At 38.2% G+C, this 14,193-nt stretch overlaps 2 protein-coding genes across 35 annotated transcripts in view; one reads left to right on the top strand and one right to left on the bottom strand.

The window, feature by feature from the left end:
- The window catches only part of RBBP8 (RB binding protein 8, endonuclease), a 96,164-nt gene extending 85,022 nt beyond the window's left edge, over positions 1-11,142 (top strand). For 17 of the 34 annotated variants that reach the window (XM_084964360.1, XM_021097738.2, XM_084964369.1 and 14 more), the window contains 3 exons: positions 5,104-5,200; positions 9,092-9,233; positions 10,760-11,142. In XM_084964360.1, coding sequence (XP_084820486.1) covers positions 5,104-5,200; positions 9,092-9,233; positions 10,760-10,857 — 337 coding nt within the window. In that variant the 3' untranslated portion in view covers positions 10,858-11,142. Of the gene's footprint in view, positions 1-5,103; positions 5,302-5,595; positions 9,234-10,759 lie in introns of all 34 variants that reach the window. The other 17 variants (XM_084964355.1, XM_021097735.2, XM_084964363.1 and 14 more) reach the window with 3 other exon arrangements.
- The window catches only part of LOC106510679 (uncharacterized), a 99,085-nt gene continuing 93,686 nt past the window's right edge, over positions 8,795-14,193 (bottom strand). The window contains exons 6-7 of the mRNA XM_084959116.1: positions 12,325-12,417; positions 8,795-9,882 (exon numbers count right to left, since the gene is read on the bottom strand). The gene's annotated coding sequence lies outside the window, so the exon portion shown is untranslated. The remainder of the gene's footprint in view (positions 9,883-12,324; positions 12,418-14,193) is intronic.

Below are 14,193 nucleotides of genomic sequence, written 5' to 3' on the forward strand. Positions count from 1 at the left end.
GGCCTTGGTTAATACCAGCCATGTGATTAGAAGTACAACAGAGCTGTCTTTGTCAGAATATCTCTGAATTGTTAAAATTGCTACTTAGGTTAAAATAGAATGCATATCATTTAGTTTAATACCAAAACAAAAAATGAAACTTAAGTATAAAAATGCACATTTTTGGAGTTCCCACCATGGCACAGTGGGTTAAGTATCCAACTGCAGCAGCTCAGGTGCCTTGAAGAGGTGTGGGTTCAGACCTCCCCCCACCGCCCCCACAGGTGTGGCCATAAAATTTTTTTTTAAAAAAGGACAGATTTTTAAAATAAGGAAATTTTTTACCACCACTACCCTTTTTTGGACATTGGTGCCAGTTCTTTTCTTTTCTATGCTTTATTATAACATATTTTATTCTTATCCTATTTTGTGAACTTTATTTGAACTCTGGAAATTGATTAAATATTGTAACTTTATTTACTACAGACTTTAGGTGGTGAGCCCTAGGTTGTGCTTCAGAGTTACTTTATGAGAATTTTTACCTTAAAAATATGTAAACATCTTGATATTAAACCATAATGTTACTGCTTTTTATGGAAATATTACAAATTCTATAATGTTCAGTCATGTACTATTCATTCTAGAAGTGAATTAAGGCATAGTAATTCATTCAGAAAACTTTTTATGGTTCTTTTTAACTTACTGGCAAATTTAGTCATTCCAAAGGCAAAATTATCCCTTATACTTTTATTTGTTGGGAATTTAGAAATCTGACATGCCAAGATAAATTTTTATTGGAGTTCCTATTGTGGCTCAGTGATAATGAACCCGGCTAGTATCCCCAGCTGGGATTCAGGTTTGATCCCTGACCTTGCTCATTGGGTTAAGGATCGGTGTTCTCATAAGCTGTGGTGTAGGTCACAGACGTGGCTCAGATCCCTCGTTGCAGTGGCTATGGCATAGGCCAGCAGCTGCAGCTCCAATTCAACCCCTAGGCTGGGAATTTCCATATGCTGTGGGTGAGGCCTTTAAAAAAATACAGGGAGGAGTTCCCATCGTGGCGCAGTGGTTAACGAATCCGACTAGGAACCATGAGGTTGCGGGTTCGATCCCTGCTCTTGCTCAGTGGGTTAACGATCCGGCGTTGCCGTGAGCTGTGGTGTAGGTTGCAGATGCGGCTCGGACCCCGCGTTGCTGTGGCTCTGGCGTAGGCCAGTGGCTACAGCTCCGATTCAACCCCTAGCCTGGGAACCTCCATATGCCGCGGGAGCGGCCAAAGAAATAGCAGCAACAACAACAACAACAACAACAACAACAAAAAAAATACAGGGAAAAAAAAAAGGATAAATTTTTCATGCCTGTGATACTCTAATAGGTAAGAGCTGTTATTTTGTTGATAAGTGATTAATTCCTTTCCTCTGTTTACTAATTTACCAAAGAAATAGTACCATTGCATCTCAAATGTGACTAGAGTGTCTTGTGTGTTTTTGTTGTTTTTTGGGGTTGCTGTTTTTGTTTTTGTTTTTTGGGGCATGGTGTACAGCAGCTTGATGTGGGATCAGAATTCCCAGACCAGGATTGAACACAGGCCACAGCAGTGAAAGTGCCCTGTCCTAACCACTACACCACCAGGGAACTGTTTGTCTTGTTTAAATATCATCATGAATTCACAAATTCAAGTTATGTTTGATGTTTCCATCCATTGTAGTTATCGCCATTATCGATACTCAAATTGTCCCATCTTTGCCCAGTGGAAGCCTCTTTGAATGCACACTATTCTAGTCGGCTTCCAAAGCTCGTTGCTGGTATAAGATGTTCCAGGCTGTCTGGTACACTTCCTGCCATAGGCTGGAATCTGCCATTTCTCCAAGGAGCCCTGGTGGTTTGAGGTGGTTTTTTTTAGTGAGAATGGTATTTAGGCCATAGTCTGCTAGGGTTGCTCACTGCTGCAGTCAGCCATGTTTCTAGACCTTTTTAGGTGGAGAGAGTTGGAAATAAAGTTTTTGTTTCATTTTGGTTCTTTTAAAATAAACTTCATTTGTTCATACTGATAGCTCCAATTCAAGTTCAGGACTATAGGGTTTCTCTGTAACCTCCTCTGTCACATCTGTATCTACTTTCCCACTTAATGAAAATCCCTCTTCTCAGTGCCACCATCATTCCTCATTCAACTTGATTCTATAGAACAGTCTCAGAATAATTCAAACTGTCACCAATAATATGATTTATGAAAATGGTTTAAGTTTTGTGTCTTTTCGTCCTTAAGATACATTCTATTAGAAATGTACAGTCAAGTCACTGTGCTTTCAAGTCACTTAGGATAATTATCTTCTGTGTAGTTATGCTACCAACCCAGTATCCACATTTGTTTTATTTTACTTTTTTTGGAAATTGTTTTTTTCTTTTTTTACAATTAAGGAAATTATGTACCTGATAACAGAGGCTGAAAACAGGGTATATTCAGATAAGTCTACCTTCTATCCTGTCACCTTCATTTTGTTAGCTATTCCTACAGGTAACCATTTGTTTAAAGTTTATGGGAGTTCCCGTCGTGGCGCAGTGGTTAACGAATCCGACTAGGAACCATGAGGTTGCGGGTTTGGTCCCTGGCCTTGCTCAGTGGGTTGGGGATCTGGCATTGCCGTGAACTGTGGTGTAGGTTGCAGACGTGGCTCGGATCCCATGTTGCTGTGGCTCTGGTGTAGGCCAGTGATTACAGCTCCGATTGGACCCCTAGCCTGGGAACCTCTATATGCCGCGGGAGCGGCCCAAGAAATGTCAAAAAGACCAAAAAAAAAAAAAAAAAAAAATAGTTTATGGTTTCCCATCCATTTTAAAAAATAAAAGCAGATTTCTATTTATACATCTTGATATTGATACAGATGTAGATATTTCTTCCCTTATACAAGTGGTAGAATGCTATATATATATATATATATATATATACACACACACACACACACACATACACCTTTCTCTATTTTGCTTTTTTTTTTTTTTTTTGTCTTTTGTCTTTTGTCTTTTTAGGGCCACACTAGCGGCATACGGATGTTCCCAGGCTAGGGGTCTAATCGGAACTGTAGGTGCTGGCCTACATCACAGCCATAGCAACGCCAGATCTGCAACCTACACCACAGCCCACGGCAATGCTGGATCCTTAACCCACTGAGCAGCAAGGCCAGGGATCAAACCCACAACCTCATGGTTCCTGGTTGGATTCGTTTCCACTGGTCCACGACAGGAACTCCTACTTTGATTTTTCATTTAACTATTTGTCCTGGAAATCATTCCTAGTAGTATGCAGTGATATTCTTCATTTTTTTTTTTTTTAATTTCATAGCATTTCATTGTACCATAGCTTATTCTCTAGTGGTGGGCATTTGGGTTTTTTATAGTTATGCTACCATGTATAGTGCTGCAGTGAATAGCCCTGTGCATTCTCTCTCCAAATTTCTGCTTGTGCAGCTTTGGAATAGATTCTTAGAAGACTGCAGAGCAAGAACTGTCATGTCAAATGCTTCATAGTAGAGGTTCACTAACTTTAACAAAAAATATAGTTTTATTTATTCTGAAACCATTACATAGCTGGAGATGCAGGGGGTGTGTAAAGATGTAGAGATGGTACAGAGTTACTAGCAAACCCTGGGAAGATAGGTTGTGTGGTGTTGGGGCAAGACTCTTCGAGAACATTGAGGTGATGCTTGATGTCTACTGCAGCTGTTAGGCTATTAATTGGATTCCCTGCTGCACCTGTACACTACAGAAAGTGAATAGGTAAGATTCAGAGGAAAGGGTATGGCTAAATTCTATTCTATATAAATTTCAGATTCATAAACTATTTGAAAGAATATACAATCATGGCAATATTGTTTTATGTTGTTTCTTAGTCTTCCTTTTTTAATTCCACCAGTTACTCCAGAATTGAGAGTTCTTAGTTTTAAGCACAAAAAGAACTTACAATGTATTTTGAAATAGAGCAGTTAAAACTTTCTTTTGAAAAGAAGTGCTTGCCAACTAGAGGTACATGTGATCAAAAAAGGAGTAGATGTGTTACCCACAAGTCATTTTAAAAATTAGTTTTGGGGAGTTCCCATTGTGGCTCAGCAGTAACGAACCCAGCTAGTATCCATAAGGACGTAGATTTGATCATCCCTGGCCTTGTTCAGTGGGTTAAGGATCCAGCATTGCCATGAGCTATAGGTGTAAGTCACAGATGTGGCTCAGATCTTGCATTGCTGTGGATGTGGTGTAGGCCAGCAGCTGGCTCAGATTCAAACCCTAGGCAGGGAACTTCCATATGCCACAGGTGCGGCCCTTAAAGATTAAAATAAATAAATAAAGAATAGTTTGGGCATGTTTCTGTTATAAACAAATATATGTGATGTCATGTAAGTCTTCATTTACTATCTTGTAAGTTTAGAGTAATTGGGCTTTTTAAAGCAGGATGTATTAATAAAGAAATGTTCCATGCTTCCTGACTGCTTTTTCTTATCAAAGTCCTGCATACCTCACCATTCCGTACCACAGTAGTTTTGACCTTTCCTAGATTTCCAGTGATTCACAATAGGATCTGATCCATTTAAGGACAAGCACAAATGGTAATAGTTCTTAATATTTTGAAGAATTTAAGATGGACAGAAGCAGCAAAAGAAATTTTTGGAGAAAATAGCAAGTGACGTACAAACAAATGAATCTGTTCTTTGGGGAAGATAGGTTAGCCCTGATAGATAGGTTCTTAGTACTAGAAACTGAGTTAACAGAGGCAGTATTCTCTCTCAGTTGTTGTAGAAGACCAATTCCCGATGTTAATAATAACAGTGTTTCTTTTTAATTAGGTTATTTTATATTTTACCTCCCAACCTAATTATTTTCAACCATCCAGAGGTGAAAATAAGAATAGTCGTCTTTTTCAGTTAAAGAAAAATATCCATATAAATACCTGATTAATATTTTAGTGAAGAGGGAATGAAAAAAATACTTGCTTTTCTCATGTACTGAGGAAGCAGTTCAAATAAAATGAATGAATGTTTTGGGATTATTTATCTGGATGCTCACCTTTGCTAATTTAAAACCTAAACCAAAGGTCTTTATAGTAATAGATAATGTAATTCGTTTTTCCCCCAGAGAGACCAGCTTACAAAATTTTCCTCATATTGAGGTGGTTCGGAAAAAAGAAGAGAGAAGAAAATTGCTTGGACACACATGTAAGGAATGTGAAATTGTAAGTACCAATGTAAATACTATCCTTTTGGTTTTTTAAAGTATGGCTTTATAGATCATACATACATGATTTAAAAAACATAAATACAGGGAGTTCCCGTCGTGGCGCAGTGGTTAACGAATCCGACTAGGAACCATGAGGTTGCGGGTTCGGTCCCTGCCCTTGCTCAGTGGGTTAACGATCCGGCATTGCCGTGAGCTGTGGTGTAGGTTGCAGACGCGGCTCGGATCCCGCGTTGCTGTGGCTCTGGCGTAGGCCAGTGGCTACAGCTCCGATTGGACCCCTAGCCTGGGAACCTCCATATGCCGCGGGAGCGGCCCAAGAAATAGCAACAACAACAACAACAACAAAAAGACAAAAAGACAAAAAAAAAAAAAAAAAAAAAAAAAAAAAACATAAATACAACAAAAAACAAAAAACACAAATCATAAAAATATTTGTATCTAGAAGCAAGTTTGAGCCAGGAATAACAGAACGAATACATAAGAGTGTACATATTAGCTGGGATGTAAGAGAGATAAATAGATGAAAATGAAAGCCCTCAATTTTTCCTAGATTCTCTTTCAATGAATCTGGAGCCTAAGCACTAGTTCTTATTTCTAGCTTACGACATTTGTGCCATTCATCTTTTGTATTTTTATGCGTATTTCTTTAAACTTTTTCCCCTTCTATTGTTTCAGCAGAGGCTTTTATAACATACTATTGTGGGGAAATTATTATATTTCAATCAGAAACTTTCCTATAATATTTTTTACTTATTTTTATCATATTTTGCTGTAATTGTTTTTTTACTTTACCAGCAACATTCAGGAAATGAGATAATACTCATAATTGTTTTTTTCTAAACAACTGGTACAACCATAAGCTCTTTTTTTCCCCCAAATTTTCCTTTCCAAACAAAATATGAATAGGCTCTACTTCATCCTTAGAACACAGATATTAGTTTACACAGATATTAGTTTACATTGGGTGTTCTAGACTGTATCCACTTAAGGATATTCTGATTGTCCTAAATAGTCCAGGCAGGTTCTGTGTTTTCTTGAAACATGTTGTTTTTATTTCTTCCCTTGCTGTCCTTTAGCTGTTGGATGCCTGTTTCTATCAGTGTACTTCCCCCTTTTAATTTTTTCATTAACTATGGCCAGAAAATTTGATAACAAAGCACATTGAAGTTAGGTGAGAATAGATTACAGAGCAGGTAAGCATTTGGTGAGAAATAGGCTCTCATTCTCTTAAGAGTGGGAGTGTAACTTGAGATCAGTATTTTGAAAAGCAGTTTGGTATAACAAGCAAAATCTGAATCATGAGTTTTTGTAACACAAATCAAATGTATCATGATTTCTTAACTAAGGAATATGGTCTGTTCTAAGTAAACTTCCAGATTTTAATTATAACTGAAATTGGTACAATTAGAAAAAAAAAAGCTCTTTTGCTTTTTTTAGAGACTTAATTTGCTTTCCTTCTCTCAGGAATCATTTTTGCGCTGTTACCCAATCTCTAAAAACACTATTTCATACATTTTATTTCTTTTTTTTTTTTTTTTTTTGGTTTTTTAAGGTAGAGGGTAAATCTGTTCCCTGTAACTCCCTCATGACTAGGAGTGAAAGTGCCAGCCCCATGTATCTAAATTTAAATATTGCCTATATGCTTACCCTAAAATTTTTCCATTGCCTAGTCCACATGTAGAATATGCAGTACATGTGGATGTGTAATAGTCATCTCAAATTTCACATGTCTAAAAGCAAAGTTTCTACCTCCAATTCTCGAACCTTTCCTCTGAGCCTTCTATATCCATTCTTCTAGTTGTTTAAACCAGAGATTTTGTAGTTGTCCTCTTTTTTTTTTTTTTTTTATGTTAAAAACATATCGGTCAGCAAATCCCATTGATTGTACTTACTTTTTTTTTTTTTTTTGGTCTTTTTTGTCTTTTTGCCATTTCTTGGACTGCTCCTGCGGCATATAGAGGTTCCCAGGCTAGGGGTTGAATTGGAGCTGTAGCTGCCAGCCTACACCACAGCCACAGCAACGCGGGATCTGAGCTGAGTCTGCAACCTACACCACAGTTCACGGCAATGCCGGATCCTTAACTCACTGAGCAAGGCCAGGGATGGAACCCGCAACCTCATGGTTCCTAGTCAGATTTGTTAACCACTGAGCCACAACAGGAACTCCATTGATTGTACTTTCAACACAATAATAGTCTCTTTTTCCAAATGATCTTTTTGGAAGAAAAGTTAAATCATGTCATTCTTCTGTCCAAAATCCTTAAATGGCTTCCTTTCTTAGTAAGAAATGGAGTCAAAGTCCTTATGAAGGACAATAAGCTCACACTCCACTTCCTCTCTAACTTTATCTTCAGTACTCTCCCATTTGATTGCTGTGTTACAGCTACATTTAATGTTCTTTTCAAATATGTTGTAATTTGGTGGCACTGTTTCTCCAGTATTGATTGGTAACCATGGTTCTCTAAAGGCATCCAATCCCAGTTCCCAGGCTAAGGTGACAAATGCTAATATTCATGGCAGTGGGAATGAAGAAAAAGATACCAGGAAAAACAAAGTTTTAGAGATATTACTCTAAAACCTTTAACCTACATAAAAGAAATTTTTCTTTCTTTTTTTTTTTGCCATTTCTTGGGCTGCTCCCTCAGCATATGGAGGTTCCCAGCCTAGGGGTCTAATGGGAGCTGTAGCCGCCAGCCTACACCAGAGCCACAGCAACACGGGATCCAAGCCGCATCTGCAACCTACTCCACAGCTCATGGCAATGCCGGATCCTTAACCCACTAAAAGAAATATTTTGAAAAACTTTACTTTAAAAAAATTCTAGTCCTGAGTCTACCACTTTCACTAGGTGATAACTTTGGTAAATTTATCACTTTGATTTTCAGTTTCTCAAGTGTAAAATGGAATTAGCGGGATTATGCGATCCTGTCATCTGTTCTATTAAACTGTACTGCTTTGTTTTCTTTAGATCTAGAGCTTGCTTAAAGACCTGTATAATTTTCACATAGAAGTTTTCTCTTTGCATGAAATTCAGTTATGATCACAGTTGCAAAAAATAATATGCCTTTGATCGTGGTTGAAAAATATAGTTTAAAGGGGAAGTCATGAAGCCGACAACATTCAAGGCTAAACTTTTATTTTAAATGATTATAGTGATAGGAAAATTACTTCAAAACACATGTTATATCCAAATAACATTTGAGAAACATGCTATTCAGAGTGCAGGCCTCAGCATTTTTGTTGCTGGAATGAGAAAGATGGAGAGTTTGCACCAGTATATAAATCAGTTGTACCACTAAGCACACTGTAAAGTTCAACTGGCTTTTTTTTTTTTTTTGGCCTTTTTTTGTTTGTCTTTTTGCCATTACTTGGGCCGCTCCCACAGCATATGGAGGCTCCCAGGCTAGGGGTTGAATCGCCTTCGCCAGAGCCACAGCAATGCAGGATCCGAGCCTTGTCTGCAACCTACACCACAGCTCACAGCAACGCCGGATCCTTAACCCACTAAGCAAGGCCAGGGATCGAACCCGAAACGTCATGGTTCCTAGTCAGATTCGTTAACCACTGAGCCATGACAGGAACTCCCAGCTTTTTTTTTTTTTTCATTGTGAGATTTTATTGATAAAGGAAGCAGTATCCTGGTTTACATGGTGATACAAGCTCCCTTCTCATATGTGGAGCAAACATTTCACAGACCCACACCAATTATTGTCAGTAATTTACAAATAGTAATTACAGATAGTATTAATTACTAACATTATCAGTGAGAATTCAGTTTCCATATTAGCATGCTGAATACTTTAATAGTTTTCTTAGTTTCTAGTTTATAATCAGTGACACTGCATTCATTATTACTGAGTGGCAATCTTACCAGTTTTATTATCAGTATTATGCAGATTTCCCAGCAGAAGAGAGAGAAAAGAAGTTGGCTTCTTGCTCAAGACACCGATTTCGCTACATTCCACCCAGCACACCAGAGAATTTCTGGGAAGTTGGTTTTCCTTCCACTCAGACTTGTATGGAAAGAGGTAAGAGATTATAACATTTTGAAAAAAAAAAAATTAATACTGTATATACCCAAGTCTAAACATTAAACTTTTTCTCCATGATTCTCTGTAGGTTGGGTGCCAGTTTTGTGACAAATACAATATCCTAAAGATAAAAGACTTAACCTCTTCAAATAATTTCATTGGAATCATATTGTTTATAAGCACTCCAGTGGGATTGTGTATGCATTATCTTGGTTTATCGTTCAAATTTCAGAAAGTAATTTTTTTATCCTATCAAAATGACTTTTAATAACTTTACAAAAGTTGCCGAAGTTAATATTGTTGAAAAGCATTTTAATTTTTTCTAAAGTGACTACTCTGAACTTTAGATGTCAAAACCTCACTTATCCAGAGTGCTGGTTATTTATAAATCATATTTGAGTAAAAAGGAAGACTTAACATGCAACTAGCTCCTTCGAATATAGTACTTACATTTCATGTAATCTGAGAACGTGTGCAGCTTTAAAGCTCCAGATATTTAGTGTTAATAGTTTTTCCAAAAGATACAAAGTCTCTTACAGCTATTACCATGCTTCCTGTTTTCTCTTCTTGGATGTGATGTCTATTCCTGGTCATCAGAAACAATTAGGCAGTCTGGATTGTCCTGTGTTGGCACCCCCAGCATGGCCTAGGGGATATAAGAGAGCACAGTCTTCCCCTGAAAACTACATGATTTGAGACACCTCAGGAGAACCATACAGTCTGAAGAGTACAGGGACATGTCATCTCATCAAATAGCTACTGCAGAAAGTCTTTTTTTTTTTTTTTTTTTTTTGTCTTTTTTTGTTGTTGTTGTTGTTGCTATTTCTTGGGCCGCTCCCGTGGCATATGGAGGTTCCCAGGCTAGGGGTTGAATCGGAGCTGTAGCCACCGGCCTACGCCAGAGCCACAGCAATGCGGGATCCGAGCCGCGTCTGCAGCCTACACCACAGCTCACGGCAACGCCGGATCGTTAACCCACTGAGCAAGGGCAGGGACCGAACCCGCAACCTCATGGTTCCTAGTCGGATTCGTTAACCACTGCGCCACGACGGGAACTCCAGAAAGTCTTTTTGATAAGCACCTGAATTTATCATAATGGTAAAAAGTTCATGATTAGCCATTTGTCCACATTTGCAACCAGAGAGAGGCAGAAGAGCAAAGTACTTAAGAGGTCTGATTCTGGAGTTAGATCTTGCTCGGGCAGGGCCCCAGCTCTATTTCCTAGCTTTGGAAACTCATATAACCTCCCTCAGTCTCCATTAGCCCAGCTGTGAAATAGGCATAATAGAAGCTACTGCAGAGGAATAGGAGAGTTATACTAGATAATGTATATAAGCACATTTAATAAATGTTTGCTATTGATTTTTTAGTATAAATGAGGAAAATCATGCATTGGCACAACCAACTAATAATAGAATCATGTAAAGTTTAGAAGGCATTAAATGAGACCGATGTTTACTGGATATGTGCTGAAAAGATCACGTCACAAATATAGTTTTCTAAATTTGTGATTTATTTTTAAGGTTACATTAAGGAAGATCTTGATCCTTGTCCTCGTCCAAAAAGACGGCAGCCTTACAATGCGATATTTTCTCCGAAAGGCAAAGAGCAGAAGACATGAATACTGAAGCAGAGGAGGGAGGGCAGTTTTCTTTTTAGTTATTTAAAGTTGGGATTAAACATTGATTTTTTTGATCTTTTGTAAACTGATTTATAAATCATTTTTCTATTGAAAATGTTTTTAAATGGCGTCCACCACACAGCCAACTATTTAAAATGTGGATAAACTCATGTTGTATTTCCTTGCTTTTGCACCTTTAAAATAAGGTGCTTTCATTTTTGCACTCTAACTTAAGAGTCGTTTATTACTTTATTTGGTAATATGCAATTACAGTTTTGAAAATAAGAGAGTTGTAGTCTGATTTGTTGCCTTTTCAGGTCTTTTAATGCTTCTTCCCTTGGCATTCATATTCAGCAGTGACTTTGTGTTAATCATTACAGATTTTTATTCTCTTGTTTTTATGTAAGTCATTACAATATCTGGCATTTAAGTCTTTTTTTGATCGGCAATGTCTTTGCATCTCCAGGACACAGGTTCACTCCCCAGCCCAGCACAATGGGTTAAAGGATCTGGTGTTGCTGCAGCTGCTTCTTAGGTCACAGCTGTGTCTTGATCTGATCCCTGGCCTGGGAACATACGCTGGGCGGGAAGGGAGGGTGAAGCTAAATTTTAATAGACTTTTTCACTTTCTAGCTTCTCCCTTTCACAGACTTGAAATGAGGTACTATTCTGTAATGAATTCCTTTCTAAGTGGCTACAAATAACTTTCTTTCCTTTGTTATGTGCTATAAATTAACACCACCTGATTATATTCCAGCTTTTCACATTATTCCAGCTCTTCACATGTTTTCTTTTTCATATTTTTCCTGGTGCAAGATTTCAAGCTGAATTGGTTGAGTTCTTCTCTATCCATGTGTTCAAGTTCAGTTATTATATTGTTTCTCTGAATTGACTAATGTTATGAACTTCCAGTATGGCAGCAAAATAGAATTCCCTATTTAGCAACTTTCTGCTCCTCTGGGGCTTAGCATCTGAGTCATCAAGATGAGCGACCACATTTGTGTCACTTTTTTAGTGTCATTTTGTTTATCAGTGTCTTGTGTACTCCCTTCATCCATATCTTGACAGTATTATATAAGGAGTATATTAATACACTGAGTGGAATACCTCACTAAAATCTAAATAACCTTACAGATATAATCTTTCCTTCTGAGTTTTTAAAAATCTTTTAGTCTCGTCTTCCTCATTGAATAAGTTTCTCATGTGGATAAATGACATCAGGTTTATGTTTTCACAGAGGATTGGAAAAGAAATCACTTATATTTATACCTATTATATGTCAGGCCCTCTTTGTAAATTGGTTCTGAATGTAAGTCTCAAAAATTTTTTTTCCAACAGCCCTATCATAACTTCAATTCAGCACTTTTCTTTCCTCTCCAAATTGTTTATCCTTTATTTGATTCTTGTTTTCTGCTGGCGGTCAGCTAATCTCCCTCAAATGATAGCACCACTTCATTGGTCACTTACTGTATGCCAGGAACCATGTTACACTCTTCACATAGAGTTTTCTCTTTAATCTTCATATAATCTTGTCAATTTATGTATCAGCTTAACATTAAGCTGCAAAAGATAAATCCAAAAAAACAGATTAAACAACAAATGACTAGTTTTATCTTTCTCACTTTAAGCCTGGAGGTCAGCAGTCCAGGTCCCCATGGACACAGATTTCTTTTAGCTCTTTCATACTTTGTATGTGATCATCATCCTTGTGGCTATTTAAAAGTTGTGCCACCTCTAGCATCATGTCCATGTTCTAGGCAGGAATAACGGGGGAAAAAAAAAAGCACGTATCATTTGTCCCTCTTTAAAAATTTTTTCAGAAGGCCCTTCCCAGTATCTTTCCCTATTTCAATGGGCAGAATTGTCACTTGGCTACCTCTACCTCTAATTACAGATGAAATTAGAGTTCTAGAGAGTTTCAGGTTGCCTGTCAGCTTTCTGAAGTTGAAGACCTGTGATTTAAACTTTGAAAGCATGCAGAACCTCTGTCAGCACTTAACATAGGATTAACACCTTTCTTGCCTTTAACAGGCATTCTCATTAAACCACTGAAAACCTAAGGTTGTCAGAGGCAGCAGTTTGAATGATTTAATCATGGATACCCAAATAAATATACAGAGGATATGATACCTTAAAAACAAATGAAGCAGAAAAATATTCCCTAACACCTTTCATATACTGGAAAATTTCTCAAAGGCCAACTGGAAAAGCAAATGTTAGTAGGCTTAATGTATTTAGTAACTCAGTTTAAATTACATCAAGCACATATTTAAAAACTCAGGAGTTTCTGCTGTGGCACAAGGGGATCGGCAGTGTCTCTGCAGTGCCAGGACACAGGTTCAATCCCCAAACCAGCACAGTGGGTAAAAGGGCCCAGCTGTGGGCCCTGTGACTCAGTTCTGATCTCTGGCCCTGGAACATCATATGCTTCCGGGTGGCCAAAAAGGCCGAGGGGCGGGGAGTGGGGCTGGGAAGTAAAAACTATAGGGAGCATTCCTAGGCCCTCTAAAACAACTCTGAAAGACTGCAGAGGAGTTCCCGTCGTGGCGCAGTGGTTAACGAATCCGACTAGGAACCTTGAGGTTGTGGGTTCGGTCCCTGCCCTTGCTCAGTGGGTTAACGATCCAGCGTTGCCGTGAGCTGTGGTGTAGGTTGCAGACGCGGCTCGGACCCCGCGTTGCTGTGGCTCTGGCGTAGGCCGGTGGCTACAGCTCCGATTCGACCCCTAGCGTGGGAACCTCCATATGCTGCGGGAGCGGCCCAAGAAATAGCAAAAAGACAAAAAAAAAAAAAAAAAAAAAAGACTGCAGAGATTCTTCCCCAGATTGTCTTTAATTCATGATTTCATTCCCAAAAAACGAACAGTGCTATACAAACCAAGTAACACTAGTACATTTACTTAATATTTATCAAGCACTTTATCTTTACCAAGTGTAATACAAATACAGCAAATCAGAATCAGGCAAAATTTGACAAACTTTTTTCCAAAAGGGCAAAGTTTTTTTTTTCTTTTTAAAGAACACACCTGAGAATCTTAATCAGTTATTCCTGACATGTTAATAAGCATGAGTTTAATTTTGAAATGTGCCACTTCAGAAATAAGCATTTACAATAGAATTTAGAATTTCACCATTCAGCTGTCTAATCCTGGCAAGCCTAGCAGTTTTGAGACATCCCCAAACCTTTCTCTTTGTTGAGTTGATGCTATTAGAATGGTTCCTTAGAAAAGTGCAGCATCCTTGAATTCATTAGCATGCACTTAAGGAATCAGTGAAGCAGTTGTCTGCTATCAACAGCAGAGGCCACAAGAGAGCTATTTTTGGAGAATAAGTGGAA

The sequence above is a fragment of the Sus scrofa genome, chromosome 6 (genome assembly GCF_054392235.1).
Source record: "Sus scrofa isolate SSC_HxYL_T2T_F1_AM1 chromosome 6, Sscrofa_HxYL_maternal_Yorkshire_Landrace_v2.0, whole genome shotgun sequence".
In the NCBI taxonomy this organism is placed as follows: domain Eukaryota; kingdom Metazoa; phylum Chordata; class Mammalia; order Artiodactyla; family Suidae; genus Sus; species Sus scrofa.